The 19134-nt window shown below is 35.6% G+C and overlaps 2 protein-coding genes across 2 annotated transcripts in view; one reads left to right on the forward strand and one right to left on the reverse strand.

The window, feature by feature from the left end:
• The window catches only part of actl6a (actin-like 6A), a 12525-nt gene extending 1665 nt beyond the window's left edge, over positions 1-10860 (reverse strand). The window contains exons 1-11 of the mRNA XM_024278767.2: positions 10685-10860; positions 9573-9649; positions 8665-8839; positions 4791-4891; positions 4558-4655; positions 4322-4416; positions 2922-3028; positions 2747-2836; positions 2605-2666; positions 1255-1369; positions 741-821 (exon numbers count right to left, since the gene is read on the reverse strand). Coding sequence (XP_024134535.1) covers positions 741-821; positions 1255-1369; positions 2605-2666; positions 2747-2836; positions 2922-3028; positions 4322-4416; positions 4558-4655; positions 4791-4891; positions 8665-8839; positions 9573-9649; positions 10685-10709 — 1026 coding nt within the window. The 5' untranslated portion in view covers positions 10710-10860. The remainder of the gene's footprint in view (positions 1-740; positions 822-1254; positions 1370-2604; positions 2667-2746; positions 2837-2921; positions 3029-4321; positions 4417-4557; positions 4656-4790; positions 4892-8664; positions 8840-9572; positions 9650-10684) is intronic.
• On the forward strand, positions 10817-14422 carry aldh7a1 (aldehyde dehydrogenase 7 family, member A1). Its single transcript, XM_024278768.1, has 2 exons — positions 10817-10941; positions 12452-14422. The coding sequence occupies exons 1-2, from the start codon at positions 10884-10886 to the stop codon at positions 14083-14085; spliced, it is 1692 nt and encodes a 563-aa protein (XP_024134536.1). The 5' UTR covers positions 10817-10883; the 3' UTR covers positions 14086-14422.
• Positions 14423-19134: the final 4712 nt, after the last annotated feature.

Consider the following 19134-nt stretch of genomic DNA (forward strand, 5'->3'; position numbering starts at 1 on the left):
GCATTTTTTTATTTTGGTTAAAAACTGCATAATCATAATAAAAAGACCACTAGGAATGCTTTTAAAATAGATCAAAAGATGATCAGAGTGGGACGTCAACGAAGAAAAAAAAATGTTTCAACTTAATTTTTATTGGATTTTTTTTAAACAAAATACAACAAGTAGACCACAATAACCCAAAAACATAAAGAGAGTTATGTTCCACATTTGTCACATCTAGATCTTACTTTGGTTTATGCAGAAAGTCCCAATATTTGGTACATTTGGTCGATGCAAGTCTTAAAGAAAAGGTCAATTTCTCTAAAGCATTAATGTTCTTTATGATGGATATCCAGTCATTTGGTAATCTTTACACAACCTCTGTCGAGTTATGGCTTTTTTCACCTCCACCAACAATATCAAGAGGTTTTTTAGGGTTTGAGGGAAGTTTCCCAGATAAGTCATGGCAAAAATCATTCAGCAGGTCCAATCCAGTTATATAAATATTTTTTTAATCACATCTCTCTACTAGAGTCTGATCTTCACACATTTCCAGAAAATATCAAAATGATCTGCATTCATGGTTTCACAATCTCTAAAGAAAATATTTCTAAGCATTTTATTTACTGCTTGATTTCTTTGCTATTGTGTTTTTTGACCCCTAAAGTTTTTAATAAAATTTAGATTTCTTAAAAAAAAACTTTAACCCACAATATAATAACAATAACAATAATATAAAAGTCTGAATTTCTGATACTCACAGGTCGTATATCAATGTCACACATTCCTACGCTGGTCGTCACCACGTGACCAACTCCCAACATGGTATTTCCTGACAGGCCCTGGAAGTGTGATGACAAACAAAAACACAATTGGTTTCATTTAAACAAGATAGTTTCTAAAGAAAAAAAGAAATTATATCAATTAAGGATTTTTTTGTCATTGTTAGTGTACACTAGTGACTATTTAAAGCCGTTCTCACCAAAAAAGAAAATTATTAAAAAAAAAGATCAAAGTTGTTGCTGCTTTTCAATTCTAAAATCTATTTATATTCAGAGTAAATTTAACAAAAAAAAATCTGAATATTAGCAGTTAAAAAGTTATATTTCTTTCTTGCTTTTTAAACAACAAAAAGATAAAAAACAAATAAGAACATTTTTGAGGGAGGAAAGTCTTTGCGGTGTAAATAACACTGCTGTTGACCCTGCGCTGTTCCTGCTGTGGGCATTTCTTCAGGGTTCTTTTACTTTGAAAGGACGGCGTGTTAGCATTCACCTTGGCATTTGACGGATCAAACAGCCCCTCTGGAATCTTTAGCCTTTCGGCCCCGAAGTCACAGTTGTAGCCGTTGGGCAGCTCATAATGCATGGTGGGCATCTGGGCAGCAACTCTGCTCAAACAGAAAATTTGATTCGTAAGACAACAGTCGTCTATAACAAATCTCTTTCAAATGAAATAAAATTAAATTAAAATAAAGCCCAGAGTGCAATCTTTTCCATCTAATGTCACCAATAAGCCAAATTTGACACAAAATTCAGGAGCAACACTTAAATATGTAAAACACAACAATTATTCCAATTACTGAAAAAGTAAAAAACTTTTTACTGTAAAGCAGAAAAATAAAGAAAACTATAAACCATCAATAACTCTGCAAAAATAATGATGTGTAAATGTTGGTAAAACATTTGCATTTATAGGAGGATAATCATTTTACCTCATTAATTATTCCATATCTGATTTATTGCAAAGAAATTTGGGGAAAATCAAATAAGAAATCTAGAAAATCTACATTTATACTACAGAAACAAGCAATAAGAATAATCACAGGAAGCATTTTATTTTATAACTGATGTATAGAGCACATCACAAAAATCTACCATATAACATACAAAAAGACAGTAATTATAACCTAAAAAGATGTGAGATTTTTAAAACTAACAAATTCAGAAGAAAAGAAAAAAAAGTATATGTAAATATCAAAATACTGAGAAATCAGCAAGAGTCTAATTTACTTTCTATATTTTATTCTTTTTTTAATTTTATTTTTTTGCTCATTTTATTAATTTATTTTATCTATTAGTGTTCTTGGTGTTTTATTGTATGGTGTCTTGCAGAAGTTAAAGCGCTTTATAAATAAAGTTGATTTGATTTTTAAAAGAAAATGAAAAAACAAATACTCAGACAATATTAATTTTAAGAATGTTGGGTATGGGTTATATTATCTATAAAATAAAGAAAAAAATATGTATTTACTCTGCATTACAAAGAAATATATAGGGAATATATAGGAAAATAACACATGTAATATATTTATAAAAAATCTAATTTTATTAAATTAATTACTCTTAAGCAGATTTTTATAGGCACCATTCTAAAAACATGATCAAAAAACAAACCTTTTTCTTCTTAAACTGACAGCTATATTGACTTTTTAGGGGCAAAAATTGATCAGTCATTTTTTTTTTTTTAATCCACCAAAAACTCCAATTCCTAGAGCCCCATCACATTTCACTATAGAGCCCCATACAAAATGAGTTCATTCCGTAGTATGCAGTGGTTAGATGTTCAGAATTTGCAGATGGATAGATCTAATCCTACAGATTAAGTTGTGAAGAGCTTTCTTACTGTTCATCATACGGGGAATCTGACACCTGCAGCACAGATGCTTGGAAGTCTTGAATTACACACTAGAAGCAGAAAGGCCCAGAAAAAGTCAGATTATATTTACACACCACAAAGAAGTGACTTGTGTGCTGAAGATATTTACATTACACATGTAGTTGTGCCAGGACCGGGTGACTTGAGGTAGTTTCTCTTTTTTCTTCCAGCTGGCTGGGGATCCTTCTCGTACTGGATCCTGTTATGGAGCCCACATCATGATTATACAGCAAAGGCAACAAATAATATATATATATACACACACACTTCAAAAAAGTGTTTACCTTTGACGCAATCATGTATGGTGGGATTATTTCAACATTTAGCTCTTGGAATAGCTCTCTACACTGCATACTCATGAAGTCTCCGGCCAGAGGAGATTTGACGATACCTGCCAGAAACAGAAAATAAAATACAACACTTTTCAGAATATTTTGTACATTTTTACCAATTTATACCTAAAACCATGAAGAAAAAAAGTCATATTCCTTATTTATAATAATTTGGAATATGTCTAAATGTTAATAAAGTCTATTCTATTTGTTATATGGTAAAATAGACACAGATATTTAGTTTCACTACCTTAAAATACCCACAATGCCTTGAAAGGGCCTTCACCATGCAAAATCAACTTTTTGAGCTTTTAGGTGTTTTATAATGTTCATTCCTCACTGTAAACAACCTCAAAGCGGTATTTTGATTCTTTGATGTCACAAATTAAGAACAATCCATTTAAGGAAAAGTCTGCACTGCCAGAACCGCTTCCAGGCTAATGCAAACACCCGATTTCTCGCTCAGCTAGCGGCGCTAAGTCACTGGCTTCATCACTCAGCTAGCAGGGCTCATCCGCTACCTTCATCGCTCAGCCATTAGCTTTATTGCTCAGTTAGCAGTGTTCAGCTGCTAACTTTGGAGATTAACTAGCGGGGCTCATTCACTAGCTTCATCGTTCAGCTAGCAGTGCTCATCCGCTAGCTTTATTGCTCAGCTAGCAGAACTAAGCTGCTAGCCCCGGCGCTCAGCCAACCCCGGCCATGGCTACAACCAGTTTATCGACTGTCAGGGCTACCAAAGATATGCACAAATATTTTTGGAAAAGTTCGGATGTCGTTTGTTTTCGTGGGTGAAATGCAGACACGATTTCGAGGTCGGCTCTAGGATGATGTCATGAAATGGGCGGCACCCTCAAGCATCAAAAGGCAGCGCCTCAGACATCGAGTACTTCCGAATAGGGAAAAGCTCACAAAAATAACCAATATTTTATAAATAATTTGTTCTTTAGTGTGAAAATGGTAATGTAAGATCATATATATGGATATAGTTTACAGTTTACTCTGAAAGCATGATATAGGCCCTTTAAAATGTTTGGTTTCTACACACAACTAATCATATTTCACTTTCACATATTTCATTTTTTTGATCAAATTTAATTATATTCAATAAAAAGATTTTGTTTTATCAGTTCACAAAAAGGGAAGAACTGAATTAAATATTAAACTCAATAAGTTACTAAAGAGATGTAGTTTTAGCAACAACAAGAGAACCAAACAAAACTGCAGTAGCTGAACATTTGCAGGAGCAGAATTTGGCAGGAACGTTTGCTCCATCCAGCAGATGGCAACAAAACACAACAGAGGTACTTGCAGATTCCCTTAATTATAAACACTTTTCACTATATATTCACCTTGCTGCAAGACATATCCGTCATGCACTGGAATCGCAGTGGTGTGAGTGGCACCGCTGTCCAGGACTAGACCTGTAGACCGCCCGTTAGCAAACCTTGAAAGTTCACAGTAAAGGAAGTACTCCACATACACAAGGCAATGTATCAAGTCTGTATTCAGGGAAGTTACTAAATATTCTGTTAACTAAATAAATGCTGTCGTCTGCTAAGAGATGAAGTGAAACAGTGAAGGATACGCAGACAGGACAGCTGATTTACACAGGAAGAAAGCAGGAATGTTGTAATGCTCAAACATCAGCTCCGTTAGCTTTTCCCGTTTTGCTCGAGTGTTCCACTGAAAACACAGAACAGACATTAGCCCACTCACGGGTCTCTGTGTTTATTGCAGTTCTGGGAATGAAATAGTGTTGATGCGACGACACCAACAGCTAGCGGTTTCAAACTTTTACTCAAATAGACGTGAACTTACTGATGCTTCTGACATGAGGACAGGATGTAGGCTGGGTTCAGACTTGAAGTGCATTTTGTACGTGTGATCTAGAATTGCCTGGAAGCTGTCCCAGTCCTCAACTGTAAAGAAAAAAACGATTACACAATCAAAAATATAACATAAAAAAGCTGATTCTGGATTTTCAGGAATGTTTAAAAAAATGGAATGACTTTTATCAAAGCAAAACAATTTAGTCTTATTTTGTCGAGTACATAGAGTTCCAGGATAGCTCAGTTGATTAAGTCGGGGTTCAGCTTCAAGGGTGTGGGTCCTTATGCGAGACCCTTTACGTTACTGTCTAACTATGTAGCCATAGTCCCCAGCCTGGATAAAATACAGGATTGTGTCAGGACAGGCATCCGGCGTAAAAATCTCTGCCAAACCACTTCAAATGATGTTACTTCTGAGGGCGTAATTTTGTACTTTTTTTGGATTGGTTTTTGTTTTCTGTATTTCCTTTTTTTTTTTTTTTTTGCCGATTGGTGCCCAAATAGTCCAGAGCACCTGATAGAACGAGGATCTCCGGCTTAGCATTCAAATACTGCCACATCATCAACAACATTTTTCAGGATTACATCTAGTTATAACCTGCGCTGTTATTAACAAATTTACAATTGTACGAGGGGTGTAATTATTGGTTTATATTCTTATATCCAACCAGATAGATCTGAGGCCTGTTCTTAATCGAATCTTATATAAATCGAATATATTGATGTTGGAAAATACCCTTTGGATTGAGGCACAGTTTGTTTATTTTACTATAACATAAAACTAACAAATGCCATCACAGTTGACAGCAAACAGGATGGCAGCAAAAATGATCAATCCATGATTACAGTCCAATGTGTGGAAACACTTTGAATTTTACAAAGACATGTGGTAAAATGTTCTAATAATGTTCCCTCTATATTATTATGATGTTGAAAAAAAAACAGAACTTATTGAAACTAAAACATGAATGGTTTTGCCATTATTTTCTTGTTTACTTGTTTGTATGTATTCATATTTTATTTATATTTGATTATTTTTCAAGAAATACGAGGAATCTGGAAAACTTCACCTGTACTGTTCAGTACCAGGTATTTTCTCTGAGTTGCACTGGTTGAAGTTTTTGGCTAAAGATGTCCTGGATCTATTTTATGTTAGTGAATCGAATCGTTCAAAATGAACCAAAATCGACTCAGATCAACAACCACAAATTATGATATGAATCACTGTTAAAATGAATTGTTACCCCCCTAGATTGTACTTCTAGTTACTTCTATGCAAATATACCATTACAAAAAGTAAAGTTAGCATATGCTCCATTATAAATTATCCAAAATCAGCATCACAGAAACCGTTTCTCTGACTGGGTCAGCTGGCAAAGAAAGTGGAGCAATGAGAAGTTTTTTTAGATAACAATTTCAGCACAAGGCACTGATGTTCCAGGTCAGACCTCTAATGGAGCTTGTAATCCCACTGGGCTGTTCTTCTGCAATTAGGATGGGTGTCACACTCCACTCTAAATAGCTTCATAGCCAAACTCTACTGGACAAGATTCTGATGAACATTGGAAGCTGGGTCACTGCATTAGGGTGTTTCTTCCATATCAGTCATCTCTATTATGTCTTAAGCTAATGAGACTTAAATCATTTATAAATATCATAATGAATTCATTTTTCAACATTTTAGCCAATTATTGAGCAAAATTTAAACTAAACCACTGAAATTGACCCTTTTAAAGTTTGTTCTTCTCTGACAAACTGTGAAAACCGTCAGGATATCATTGGCCAAATCTATACACATTTTTTCTTCTCGTCACAACATGCAGCAGGTTAAGGAAATCAATTTTGGGTTGGAATGCAGATTAGTTCGTCTCTGTGCTTTTGACTTTGGATGTCTGACTCATTCCCTATACTTGACAAGCATTTGAAGATAGACGGCTCTAAACCCAGCATGGAGAGGGGTTAGATTTTTTTTTTCCTAATGAACACTAAACTATTAAAGCTCATGAAAATGACTGGATTGAGCTTCAAATAACCACATCAATATTCATGATCATTTATACGTCATCCAGCCTTGTGACAAGTTCACCTACGTCAGCAGTCACACCGAAACACTCAAGAAAAAAAAAAAGGGTATAGACGAGGATAATTTTAAAATGCTATGTTTGCATCAAAGAACATGATGTTTCAGCCCATTTATTTTAACTTTACATTGAACATTTACTCATTTATTTTAATGTTTGCACAGGAAATAACCAAAATAAAGTTCATATTCTGGATATGGTACAATTATGAATAAGGTGTGTGTAATACATATGTTGTAGCAACATATATATATTTTTTTGTGTTTATGTTGTTTTAAATTTTTAATGATACACCATAAATAATATTTAAGAGTTTTGAAATGCTTTTCTTCCTGTTCTGTTTGCATTTACTTAACTTATACATATATACATTTAGGGATGCAACAATATTCAGTATAAAACAGAACAGAACCCTTCCGCTCTCCTAGGCTTGTTTACATTAAAAGTGAGGTCATCTGTACCCCACAAGACTGTGCACTAAACTTTTTTTCAATGATTGTTGATCTTTACTGGTGTCCAATGACACATGAAGTCTAGTCCACCTTTGTCATGGCAGGGCTAGCACCTCAATGTAACCTCATCTGGACCCCATAAGAGAGCACAAGGGTTAATACATGATCGGCAATTCAATACAAATTTTTTCACAAAACACATATTTATTCAGTACCAGCTTGAGGTGCCTTAAGGGTGTCTGCTGCAAAAAATCCCTGCCCTTTCTTCCCCCTCCCTGGCAGAAACTACTTTTTACAGAGTCAGATAAATAAACGAGATACTGAGATACTTTTTTTTTTTAATATAAAAACATGTAAAGGTACACGAATAAAGGACGGGCAGCTGAGGGATACTTCACTTTTCCTGTGTTGCTGTTGTTTATTTGGACGAGTAAGTCAGTTCTAAATACTTTAAATTGGTTCAGTTTAGATTATGTATGACCATCCAGCTGTCAAAATTTTTAAGAACTGCTTAAATTGTTGCAGTTCATAAAAGTTGTAATATTTTCAAGTATACAAGAGTTCTATTTAAATGCGATTCTGCAATAAGTGCCAAGAACTGTGCACTTGGAAAAAATATGATTTTTCGTTATAGTATTTTTCTTTGCAAAATAAATCATTTGTGGAATAGTAGTATTTCAGGATTTATTTTTTCTTTCTCAATACATATCAAACCGTGACGCTCATATCGAGGAACATATTGAACCGTGAGGGAACTATATCGTTGCATCCCTACTGCAAACACAATTCTATTAATGCGAACATGTCAACAAACTTAAAATTTTAGGACACACATCGACTAACTAATAATCATTTATCTTCAGTTATTTTAATATATTTGAAAATAGGGGAAACATATTTTTTTAATAATTTTGCAAGAATTTTTTTATTTATAATTGTGTTTTTGTTTTGCCCAATAACGGATTTAAACCCCTGACCAAACGATTGACAGACCGTCTACTAAATGAACTGACCTACAGCCTAAGCTAACATTTAGCTGATGCAAAAAATTACTGCGAGTCAGAGCACTGCATTTTCCAGTCCACTTTTCAATAGGAACAATAATTGCACTTCAAGCGTTTTCTGACAAAAATTGCTATAACCCATATAGCCTATTGAAAGGTTAAGTTTTATGACTTCTAACCAGAAAAGCATGTTTGGAAAATGTGCAATCAAATGCAATCAAAATATTGCTGTGAATATCAAAATAGTCAATTTTCTTCTAGCTCATGACCCTTTTCACTTTCAACAACATAATGTATAACAGCAACATTATCTGGTTTACACTCACTCATTCCGTTTTTGAGCGGAGACATAACCTCCATGCTCTCTCTGGGTACCCTCAGCTGATTTGTATCGATGTAGTAGGTGGTGCCACTTTGCTTGCTCTTGTCACCGTCCGTCTCCATGGGCGTGCTGCCATCGTCCCGGTCAAGAGTCACACCTATCACTGTGGGGAAGTCAGCCTAAGCCAAAAATAAAGGAAATGCAAAACATATCAGGTCAAGTTGTCCTATTTGAGCCTAATTAAAGTGTCAGGAGCACTAAAAGTCTCAGCCCTAATAGCACAACTCACAGCCTCCCACTATTGAACATGAGGGATAACAACTATAAATAGACATTTTCTCATTTATAAAAAATAATAACAATAACAAATTGAAGTTTGCACATATCATTTTAAAAATACATGATTTCTTCTCTTTAGGAAATAAAAAGAGGGACCCAAATCAAAACAGTAAGATCTTTTTTTTTGCAGAATTAATATCATGAAATTATTATTCCAATCTTACTACAGTGTTTCTTATGATTGTCGTAAATACTTAAATGGGATATGTTCTTACTAGATTATCAACTTACTTACATTCTGTGAATAAACCAGCTCTGGTATAATTAATTAATACATATATATAACTATTATAGAAAAAAGTGAATTGGCTTGATCGTGTTTTATTAATAACATGATACAAACAAGGACGCTCAATTCAATACATTTTATTTCATTCATACCATTAATCTCCTCCTACATCACGAAAAAAAAACCTCTAAAGCAAGAGTTTTATAATGATCTGAACCTAATTTGTAATGTCTGTCTCCTGGGTGACAGCTTCCATTTCTGGTGAACCACCAGAGGGACATTAGAGACCCACAGGAAGAGGAAAAGACACATAGTTAATCAGGTCATTTCAATGATCTACTTACCTTAGGACAATCTTCTCCTGCATAGCCAGCTCTTACTGAATAAGAGCCGATGTCAAAAACCAAAGCTCCCACCTCATCTGTGGAAAGGAAGCGTCCACATAATTAGTTCAAGTCAATTTAAATGAGTCAATAAATGTATTTTGTATGTGTTTAACAGCAGCAAGAAAATACATCATTAGAAACACTTTAAGGTATAATCCAATACATTTTTACATAGTTACAAACCCCCAAGATAAATAAAATAAAAAGAGCAACTAATAATGTTTTACAGAATTCCTAAAAGCAGTGTTTTTCAAATTAAAGGTCAACATCAACAGTGCTGACTATTAAAATAATAAAGATTACCTTTGTCTATTTAGACGTTTGTTTGCATTTTACAGACTGAAAACCAGATATTGTTTTTGTTTTGTTTACTGCAGTCCCATTAAAAAAGCTGATAGAAAACATTTATATGCAAAAATACCTACCAAAATAAAAAAAAGAAAAAAATGATTGAATTTTAGGTGACATTTGTTGTCTCTTTTGTGAAAATCAAGCCAGATTACCCATAATTATTAAAAAAAAATTACGTTCATTATTAACATTGAGAATTAAGATCCATTTTTTTTAAATAATTGTTGTCGTAATTGATTAATAATAAAATAAATATCTTTAGTGTAAATGGAGGACTTTAGCTAACATACTGCTATACAAACCAAAAGAAGTGGATGTTTTGAAATAGAATATCAGTGGAAAAAGAAATGTTTTTTTTGTTTGTTTTGTTTTTTACTCAAATGCACACTTCAAGCTATAGGATCACTACCAACAAAATACACGTTTGTTTGAGTGACTTCGGGATGCCCACTTCATTCATTTCCTTTCACGTAACCGTTACTTGCATTGACGACTGTAACATTAATAGACTGTAGACTGACCTACGGCATTAAAACTAGGGCACCTTCTAAAATTGTATATTATTACACTGGTTCCAACAACACTAAAAATGTTTATTTTGTCTCCGTAGAGCTACGGTTTAGCTTAGCTAACATAGCTAGCAAAATACAATGATGGCTAAAGCTACAGAACAACGTGGACAACTGTTTCATTTATTTATATCACGAAGGCTCACTTACCTCCTCCATACACTCCCCCACTCATACTCCAAAATGCTGCAACGACAACTTTCTCCAAAAACAAAGATTTAGGCCAGAAAACAACCGCCAAACGGCTATTCAAAACAAAGGAAACCTGCTAGCATGGATCAATCTAACCGAGCGGGCGCCTGGACGGCTGTCCAATCAGAATGCAGAGCAGGAGAAGTACTTCCGGTTAATGAACACAAGTACATCCCTGTTCTCAAGTGAACGTGGCCTGTCGTCCTCTTTCTCACGTGAGTTAAATGGTTTAATAAACAGCATTTATAATACTTTAAGATTACTATAGCTATCGTTGCGAGCGTGCTCGTGAAGTTTCTTTAGGAGCAAAGAGTGCAAACGTATAAACTTTGGATTTATCCTCGTTAATCCCTTCAACCTGCTGCAAAAGTAGCAACATTAGCAAACGAATGCCTGGAATGTCCAACTGTAAAGTGTACATTACATAGAAAGTTGGGACAAATATATTTTCTTAACATTTTTGATTTAGAGGTTGAGCAACTGCACACTCTATAGAGCGAGTACGTTTAAATATGTACAGCTTTGCATTTGTCCAAACTTATTGCGCAAACTCAAACTTTGAGTATGGTTGAGCAAACAGGTATGGATATGGTTATATAATCTGGAGGACATTTTTGGAGTCCATGCTCCAAATGAAAGCATGTGGCTTTACCATTTAAAGGTTGTAAACTATTTTCATAGTTATTGAAACTAAACATTTTGCAAGGTTAAAGATATTATTGTACATTTTAAGTTTAATTCCTTTGGAAAACCCACAACTGACAGAATTCACTTGTATTTTTGTAATTATATATGAAAGTTAAAGAAGAATAGTATTCAATTACATCATTATGGTCCACATTTTTTTTTTATTTTTACTTTTTATTCCCCCATCAGGCAATAGGGGGGAAAAAATCAAATACCCACTCTGATGAAAATAGTGTTTTTAACATGTTCTTGTGGAATTTTTCTGATGACAAAGGACATATACCGAAAATTTAACAAGTATTTCTTTATGCAGGTCATTCAGCAACCACACAAATGTCGAAAGAAAACAACTGTATATGTGATGTACACAATGCACGGGGTGGGCCACAAACTCCCTGCTCCACTCCATTGTGATGCATCCACTTGTAGACGACTAGATCCAAGCACGTCTTTGTTTTTTGCTCGTCCGAGCTTAAATCTGGATCAGCTAGATAGCTCCAATATTGTTTGCCATTTCTGTTCCCCCCATAATGTTAATTTGGGGGTGTGGGGTGGGGATGTAAGATAATGGGAAAGCATGTGAACGGAAAGCTCTGACCAGTATGGGGACAAGGTCGTTTTTTGTAATTTGGTCGACAAATTGCATTATTATTATTAAAATACAGCTGGGGAATGCTTTTAAAGTAGCTCAAAAGATGATTGGAGTGAGACTTTTAAACAGTTAATTATTTACAATCCAGGAACAGAAAGTTTAACCCAGACTGATGTTTGGAAAAAAACCTTTGAGCTTCTCAAAACATTATATTTTCACACACATGTCTTTGATTTCAAAGTGTGTAAAATCCAGTTTAGTAAATTAAGACTCATCAATTTTTTGTTTTATCTTAAATAACTGCTTTACACATCTTCATCATTCCATTTGCATAGAAAAGCTGATCTAACATTTTCATTATTGTGCATTTTTGTAGAAATACGTTTTTTTTGGCATAATTTTTGCTAAAATGTTTTATTCAATTTTTGATTTCTGTTTGTTTGCAGCACCCATGCAGCGCTGCTTGACACTGACCGTTGGCCGTTACAGCAGGCTCCTCTTAAAGAAAAGAATTTCCTCTTTTCACTGTCAACAATCAGCGGCGATGTCAAGTCTGCTCATCAACCAGCCCAAATATTCTTGGCTGAAAGAACTTGGTTTGTCTGAGGACAACCCTGGAGTTTATAATGGAAGCTGGGGGGGTAGCGGCGAGGTCATTACATCTTATTGTCCTGCCAATAATGAGCCGATCGCCAGAGTAACTCAGGCTACCTTGGCAGAGTATGAAGAAACTGTCCAAAAGTCAAAAGAGGCCTGGAAGATTTGGGCAGACATTCCAGCTCCGAAACGAGGCGAGATTGTACGGCAGATTGGAGATGCGTTAAGAAAGAAAATTAAAGTACTTGGAAGCTTGGTGTCTCTGGAAATGGGCAAGATCTATGTTGAGGGAGTGGGTGAAGTTCAGGAATACGTTGACGTCTGTGATTATGCCGTTGGTCTCTCGAGGATGATTGGTGGACCAATCCTTCCCTCAGAGCGACCGGGACACGTTCTCATTGAGCAGTGGAATCCAGTTGGTCTCGTCGGCATCATCACTGCCTTTAATTTCCCTGTCGCTGTCTACGGCTGGAACAACGCCATCGCCCTGATCTGTGGCAACGTATGCCTCTGGAAAGGCGCCCCAACCACGCCGCTCACTAGCGTTGCCGTTACAAAGATTGTGGCTGAAGTGCTGGAGCAAAACAATCTGCCTGGGGCTATCTGCTCCATGACCTGTGGGGGTGCTGATGTTGGCACAGCCATGGCAAAAGATGAGCGCGTAGACCTGCTGTCCTTCACCGGTAGCACCCACGTCGGGAAGATGGTGGCCATGATGGTGCAAGAGAGATTTGGACGCAAACTGCTGGAGCTCGGTGGGAACAACGCCATCATTGTGTTTGAGGATGCAGACTTGAACCTTGTGGTACCCTCTGCTGTCTTCGCTTCTGTTGGAACGGCCGGCCAGCGCTGCACCACAACGAGGAGGCTGATGCTGCACGAGAGCGTCCATGACACTGTGGTAGAGAGGATTGCCAAGGCTTACAAGCAAGTTCGCATCGGAGACCCCTGGGACCCCAGCACTCTCTATGGTCCTCTGCACACAAAGCAGGCTGTGGAACAGTATCTGGCAGCTGTTGAGCAGGCCAAGCAGCAGGGTGGCACCATCGTCTGTGGCGGAAAAGTGATGGACCGTCCTGGAAATTATGTAGAGCCCACAATCATAACAGGGTTGCCTCATAACGCATCCATTGTCCATACTGAAACATTTGTCCCGATCCTCTACGTCCTGAAGTTCAAGACAGAAGAGGAGGCGTTTGTGTGGAACAATGAGGTACAGCAAGGTCTGTCCAGCAGCATCTTCACCAAAGATATGGGTCGGGTCTTCCGCTGGCTCGGGCCCAAAGGGTCCGACTGTGGCATAGTGAATGTCAACATTCCCACAAGTGGAGCTGAGATTGGAGGAGCCTTTGGCGGGGAGAAGCACACCGGAGGTGGAAGGGAGTCGGGCAGCGACTCCTGGAAGCAGTACATGAGGCGCTCAACGTGCACGATTAACTACAGCAAAGATCTCCCTCTGGCTCAGGGCATCAAGTTTGAGTGAGGCTCAAGCTTTGACCACAAAGGACAAAAACAAAGTATTCTGAATAGTGAAGCTTCAGAGTGAATGCTAAACATTTGTCGTCATTCAGTGTGGTCAGATCAAACTGAGTTATTAAAAAGTTGTGATTTTGGTTGTAGTTGTAGATGCTAATCTTTGGTTTGAATTGTTTAAATTTAAGTGGTTTCTGTATTTTTCTGTGTAGGTCTAGTCGTCTTCCCCCTAAAAAAAATCTTGGCGTGCACTTTTCTACTAGCACTTCAACTGAACTCAAGACAAAGATGACTGTATTTGATCATCTATACTGTAAAAAAAGAAAATAAAAATAATAAATTTGTCAGTAGTTTCCTAACTTTTTTTGTGGGGGTCTGCAACCTGAGGCTCAGGAGCTGCATGTCGCTCTTTTATTCCTCCATTGTGGCTCTTTGGCTTTGAAGAAAACTTCAGACTTAACTACTTAATTTATATTTAGATTTTTGACATGTTCAATAGGCCTAACAATTAAAATTATTGTAAGAGGTTTAATCTAATCAGTGACATTATCTTATTTCATTTGCATGTATATATTTTAAAATAATTTGAATTCCACGCTGTCATGTTTTTATTCACTCGTAAGAGAAGAGAAAGGATGAACACAAAATTAGAAAATAGAAAATCTCCTGTTTCTTGCATTTTTAATTAAAGTAAATCTGCTGCAGCTGGAGGATCTGATTAGACACAGGATGTGTTTTGTTTTGAAAGTAACTTTAAATGTGCTATTATTAAAAGTGAAAGAAGTTACATTTGTCATATATAGAAAAAACTCAATAGTAGAGAACATTTCAAAACTTTATTTTATAAATGAATGGCTTAATTGCCACAAAACATTTTTCTGACTTTGAGGTGAAACTTTGTAGCTTTCTCTGAGTTCCAAAAATGAAATGAAACATCGAATCAGTTAACAAAAATTCTGTTATGTGTTACATTTAACAATATTTTTTTTTAAATCAAATTAAATGTTTTGAGTTAGTAAACCATCAACCCAAAATTTGAATTTAATGAAAACTAAAATATTTAAATGCAACAAATTACAGAACGTATGTTAAATGATTCAATGTTTCATTTTTTTCAGTGTACAGAAAATATTTACAGCATTTAACATGTTTAGATCACTCATTTCTACAGATTTTTTTTTTTTTACTTTACATCTTAAACACTCAAGATTGAACAAAGAGGATCAGCTAAACAAGTAAAATATGGGTTAAGAAGATGGAGATGGTAAAGGACAAGTCCAACATAAAGGAGGGACCATGATGTTTGCAGATGACACTGTAATCTATAGTGAGCAAATGGAGGACATCAAGAGGTGGAGGTTTGCTCTGGAAAAGAGAGGAATGAACATAGGATGCAACAAGACGGTATCTGAGTAAAAAAAATGAGGTTACAGGAAGTAGAGGTGAAGAAGGTTGAGGATGTTTGGTACTGTGAAGAAGAGGTATGAAAGTTGATTGAAATGGGTGGAGGAATCGTTGCTATGGCGACCTCTGATGGTAGTCAGGAAAACAAAGAAGATAAACAGAAAAGTACTAATTACTATTACTTTACTATAATAGTACTATTACTGTACTGTAATAGTATTATTGCTATTACAAGTACAATTATTAATAGCTCTATAGAAGTATTACTTGTACTGAAAATTCTCATGTATTTTAATTCCAAAGTCAATGTTTGGCCTTTGAAAATAAATTAAGAAAATCCTTTGTTAATCTGCAGTTGCTTAACTGCAACAGCAAAATGAATCATTCTGTTTTAAACACCAAACAAATTTAAATAAAAATGTGTACAGTCATTTTCAAATTAATGTGATTTTATCATACTAACGGGCTAGATCAAGGCTCTGCAACCTTCAGCTCTTAACCAGCCGTTCGGGTCGATTTCTCACAGACAACAATCCAGTGGGAGCCACAAAATGTAACTTTACTTGTTAGAAAAATATGACAGATTTGTATTTCTGTTATTGTTATCATGATTAATGCAAAATGACTATTGTTTTTTTTACATAAATAAAGCATAAATATATTTTTAAAAATAGCCTTTTATTAACTTTTGACAGAGGTTCACAACTTCCTTTCAAAATATAATACGCCTTATGTCACAAAGGATCAGTAATGTCAGTAGTGAATAAGAAAAACTGTTTATTTTACTTTTTGTTGTGCATTTCAGTGAGAAATTCGTAAGTCTAACAAACAAAAATTAAATCAAAGATAATTAAGTGAACTTTACTGTATTTTTGGAAAACATATGGTGCACCTAAAAACTTTTAATTTGTTAAAAAATAGAAAGTCTGCTTTATGATACAGTGCGCCTAAATTCTGGCTGTATAGTCGTTTTTATTAGTAAACATTACTCAAAAATCTGTCAAAATGTTGAAGATGAACTTGTGATTTTAACTTTACTTTTTCAAATTTAATTTAATCATAAAACAAAATTATTCCAAAGGGTTCACATATTTTCTCCTACAACTGTAATTTGTTTTAATATAATTGATGTTTTAAATTCTAAACACACTCCTGGTACAAACATTTCATCCTGTAAGCTAACAGTAGAGACTTTCCAGTGTCGTTTAGTGTCAGATAAATTACATTTAGATGAACTCTGAGGATGATCGTGCATTGTTGTTTGTTTTCTGCGTGGCCATGTGATGGACTGATGCGTCCAGGGCATTCCCTGCCTCTCATTCCAGCCTTCACAACCAAGGAACAGCATAGAAAGGGATTTTTACTCTGTGTGCTAAGCTCAGTGAATTCCAGCATTGTCACCAGGAAGCCATAAAAGAAAGATGTAATGCAGGAAGTACGACGCCGTTCAGTAAAATTAGGTAGTCAACTGACCTAAATTTTTTGACCACCTTTTCCTGAAACTACCCAGATCAGCTAGTGCTAACCCAGATCAAAACGCTCTCAGATACGTGCATTTGCAAGGTGAAAGCATCACTGTTTCTACTGTTTCTCTTTGTCTTTATTACCTGAAAACAATACACTCAATTAAATTTCACAAATGATGTTCTGTGCAGCATGCAAATGCTCTGACTTTAAAGTTTTGAATATTATCATGATAACTGAATTTCCTCAGAGCTATTTTAACTGGTTTCAAAGGTATAAGGAGGTGTATGTATATATATATAACTTTATGAGACTATCCTTCTTCCTCAAATACAATAGTTAGCCACTGTTCATTTAAAATTGGTTTTGCTCATCAATCTAATTCTGTAGTGGTTTTAAAAAAAGAGTTCTTCTGAATTTGTGTTAAATTTAATTCTACTTCATTTTTATAGCCTAATATCGCAAAACCGTTGCCTGGGCTTCATGCCGGTAAATGTACTGAAGCAGAAGGTCGGTCATAAAATATAAACAATAGCTGTTTGCTAAACTAAAAAGACTAACTAAAAATGGTTATCCCTGCCCTAAGACCCTCCTTCTCAGTAAGGAAAAACTCCTAAAAAACCTGATTCCAGGACTATCAAAGAAGAATTAGATTATCTAATTCTTTGCTGTGTTTCCAGATTATGTTTCCTAAGGGTAGTTTTATTAAAACATGATCAGGATGGGCCCTGGAACAGAGCCCTGTGGGACTCCGTTCAGGTCAGTTTGACACTTAAGGATTTTTAATATAAATACTACATGAGCTAGGATTAAATATCTTGTTGTGTTTTAATCTGTTATTAACTGTTGTAATTACTTGTACTTTGTACTGGTTATGTTTCCTAAGGGGAGCATGTAAAGCATGAACAGGATGGGCCCTAGAAGAGAGCCCTGTGGGACTCCGTTCAGTTCAGTTTGGCATTTAAGGATTTTTAACTTAAATACTTTATGAGTTAGAATTAAATATCAAGTTGTGTTTAAATCTGTTATTAACCGTTGTAATTACTTGCACGTTGACACATGTTTTAAAACTATAAAAATAGAATCTAAGCTTATTGTGAAACGGCCTACGTGACACATAATGTGCACCTTCTGACATATTTTGGTTTTGGAATATTTTAAACATTATTTTTATAGTGTTGCTGAATACGGTTAACCCTTTAACATCTGAAGCGGTGATAGTTAAACACAAAATCTTTAACGTATTGTAACTTTTCAATCGTTAACACGATCAATGTAATTCCACTAGATTCTGAAGGAGAAAAGCGGCTTTTCTCCTTCGGAATCTAGTGGAATTACATTACAGTATGTTAAAGAACAAAAACACTGGAGCTCTGGTGTTAAAGGGAATGCACTTTTAATGGTGTATTGCTTCTTATTACCATAAATTCTGATTATGTCTAGTTTCTTTAACAATTATACATATATTTGGTCTTTTTATGACAGAAGAAGGCTCTGCCTCTTCAATCAAAAATACTACTTCATCTCACATCCTCTTTACACACACACCACCAATATGTTCACCCTCCCACTTCGCTGCTTTTCACCTCATACTCCAGCTCTGCCTTTCTCTCCATTTACTGCTTCTCCTAGCAGCATCTACACTGACTGCTGAAAGGAAGAACTGAAACCACAGCGCTGTGTGCGACTCATAATCCATGCCGTTTAGGACACATGCAGAAAACGCCCATTTCCTCTGCTACTCATCTGCACTGGAAAAAGGTAGAAAATCTTCAATTTCTTTTTTTAGGAAAATTATTTTTTTCTTTATACTAAAACAAATTTCATTCATTTCTTATATGCAAGGAGTCAAGATTGAAGCAAAAATCTTTCATAAAATAACTTAAAAGTGCAAACATGTTAAGAAGAAGAGTGTTCTAAGTTATCTGATCAGGAGTATTAACATAATGGGAAATAAAATTGTCATCCATAGTCAAATAATTGAGGAAGTCATGGCATTTGTGGCATTTTAGATTCGCTTGTCGATTGGATTTGGTTATGTCGTGTAGACTGCGTGTTGGGTTTTCAGGCAACTTAGGAGGTAAGACCTTGGTCTGATCTCATAAAACCTGTGGTGCACCAAAATGTCAGGTAAAAATAATTATGGGCTCAAGATAATAAATTAATGATCATCTGGTATGGTAGTGGCGCA

This window comes from Oryzias melastigma, linkage group LG4 (genome assembly GCF_002922805.2).
Source record: "Oryzias melastigma strain HK-1 linkage group LG4, ASM292280v2, whole genome shotgun sequence".
NCBI lineage: Eukaryota > Metazoa > Chordata > Actinopteri > Beloniformes > Adrianichthyidae > Oryzias > Oryzias melastigma.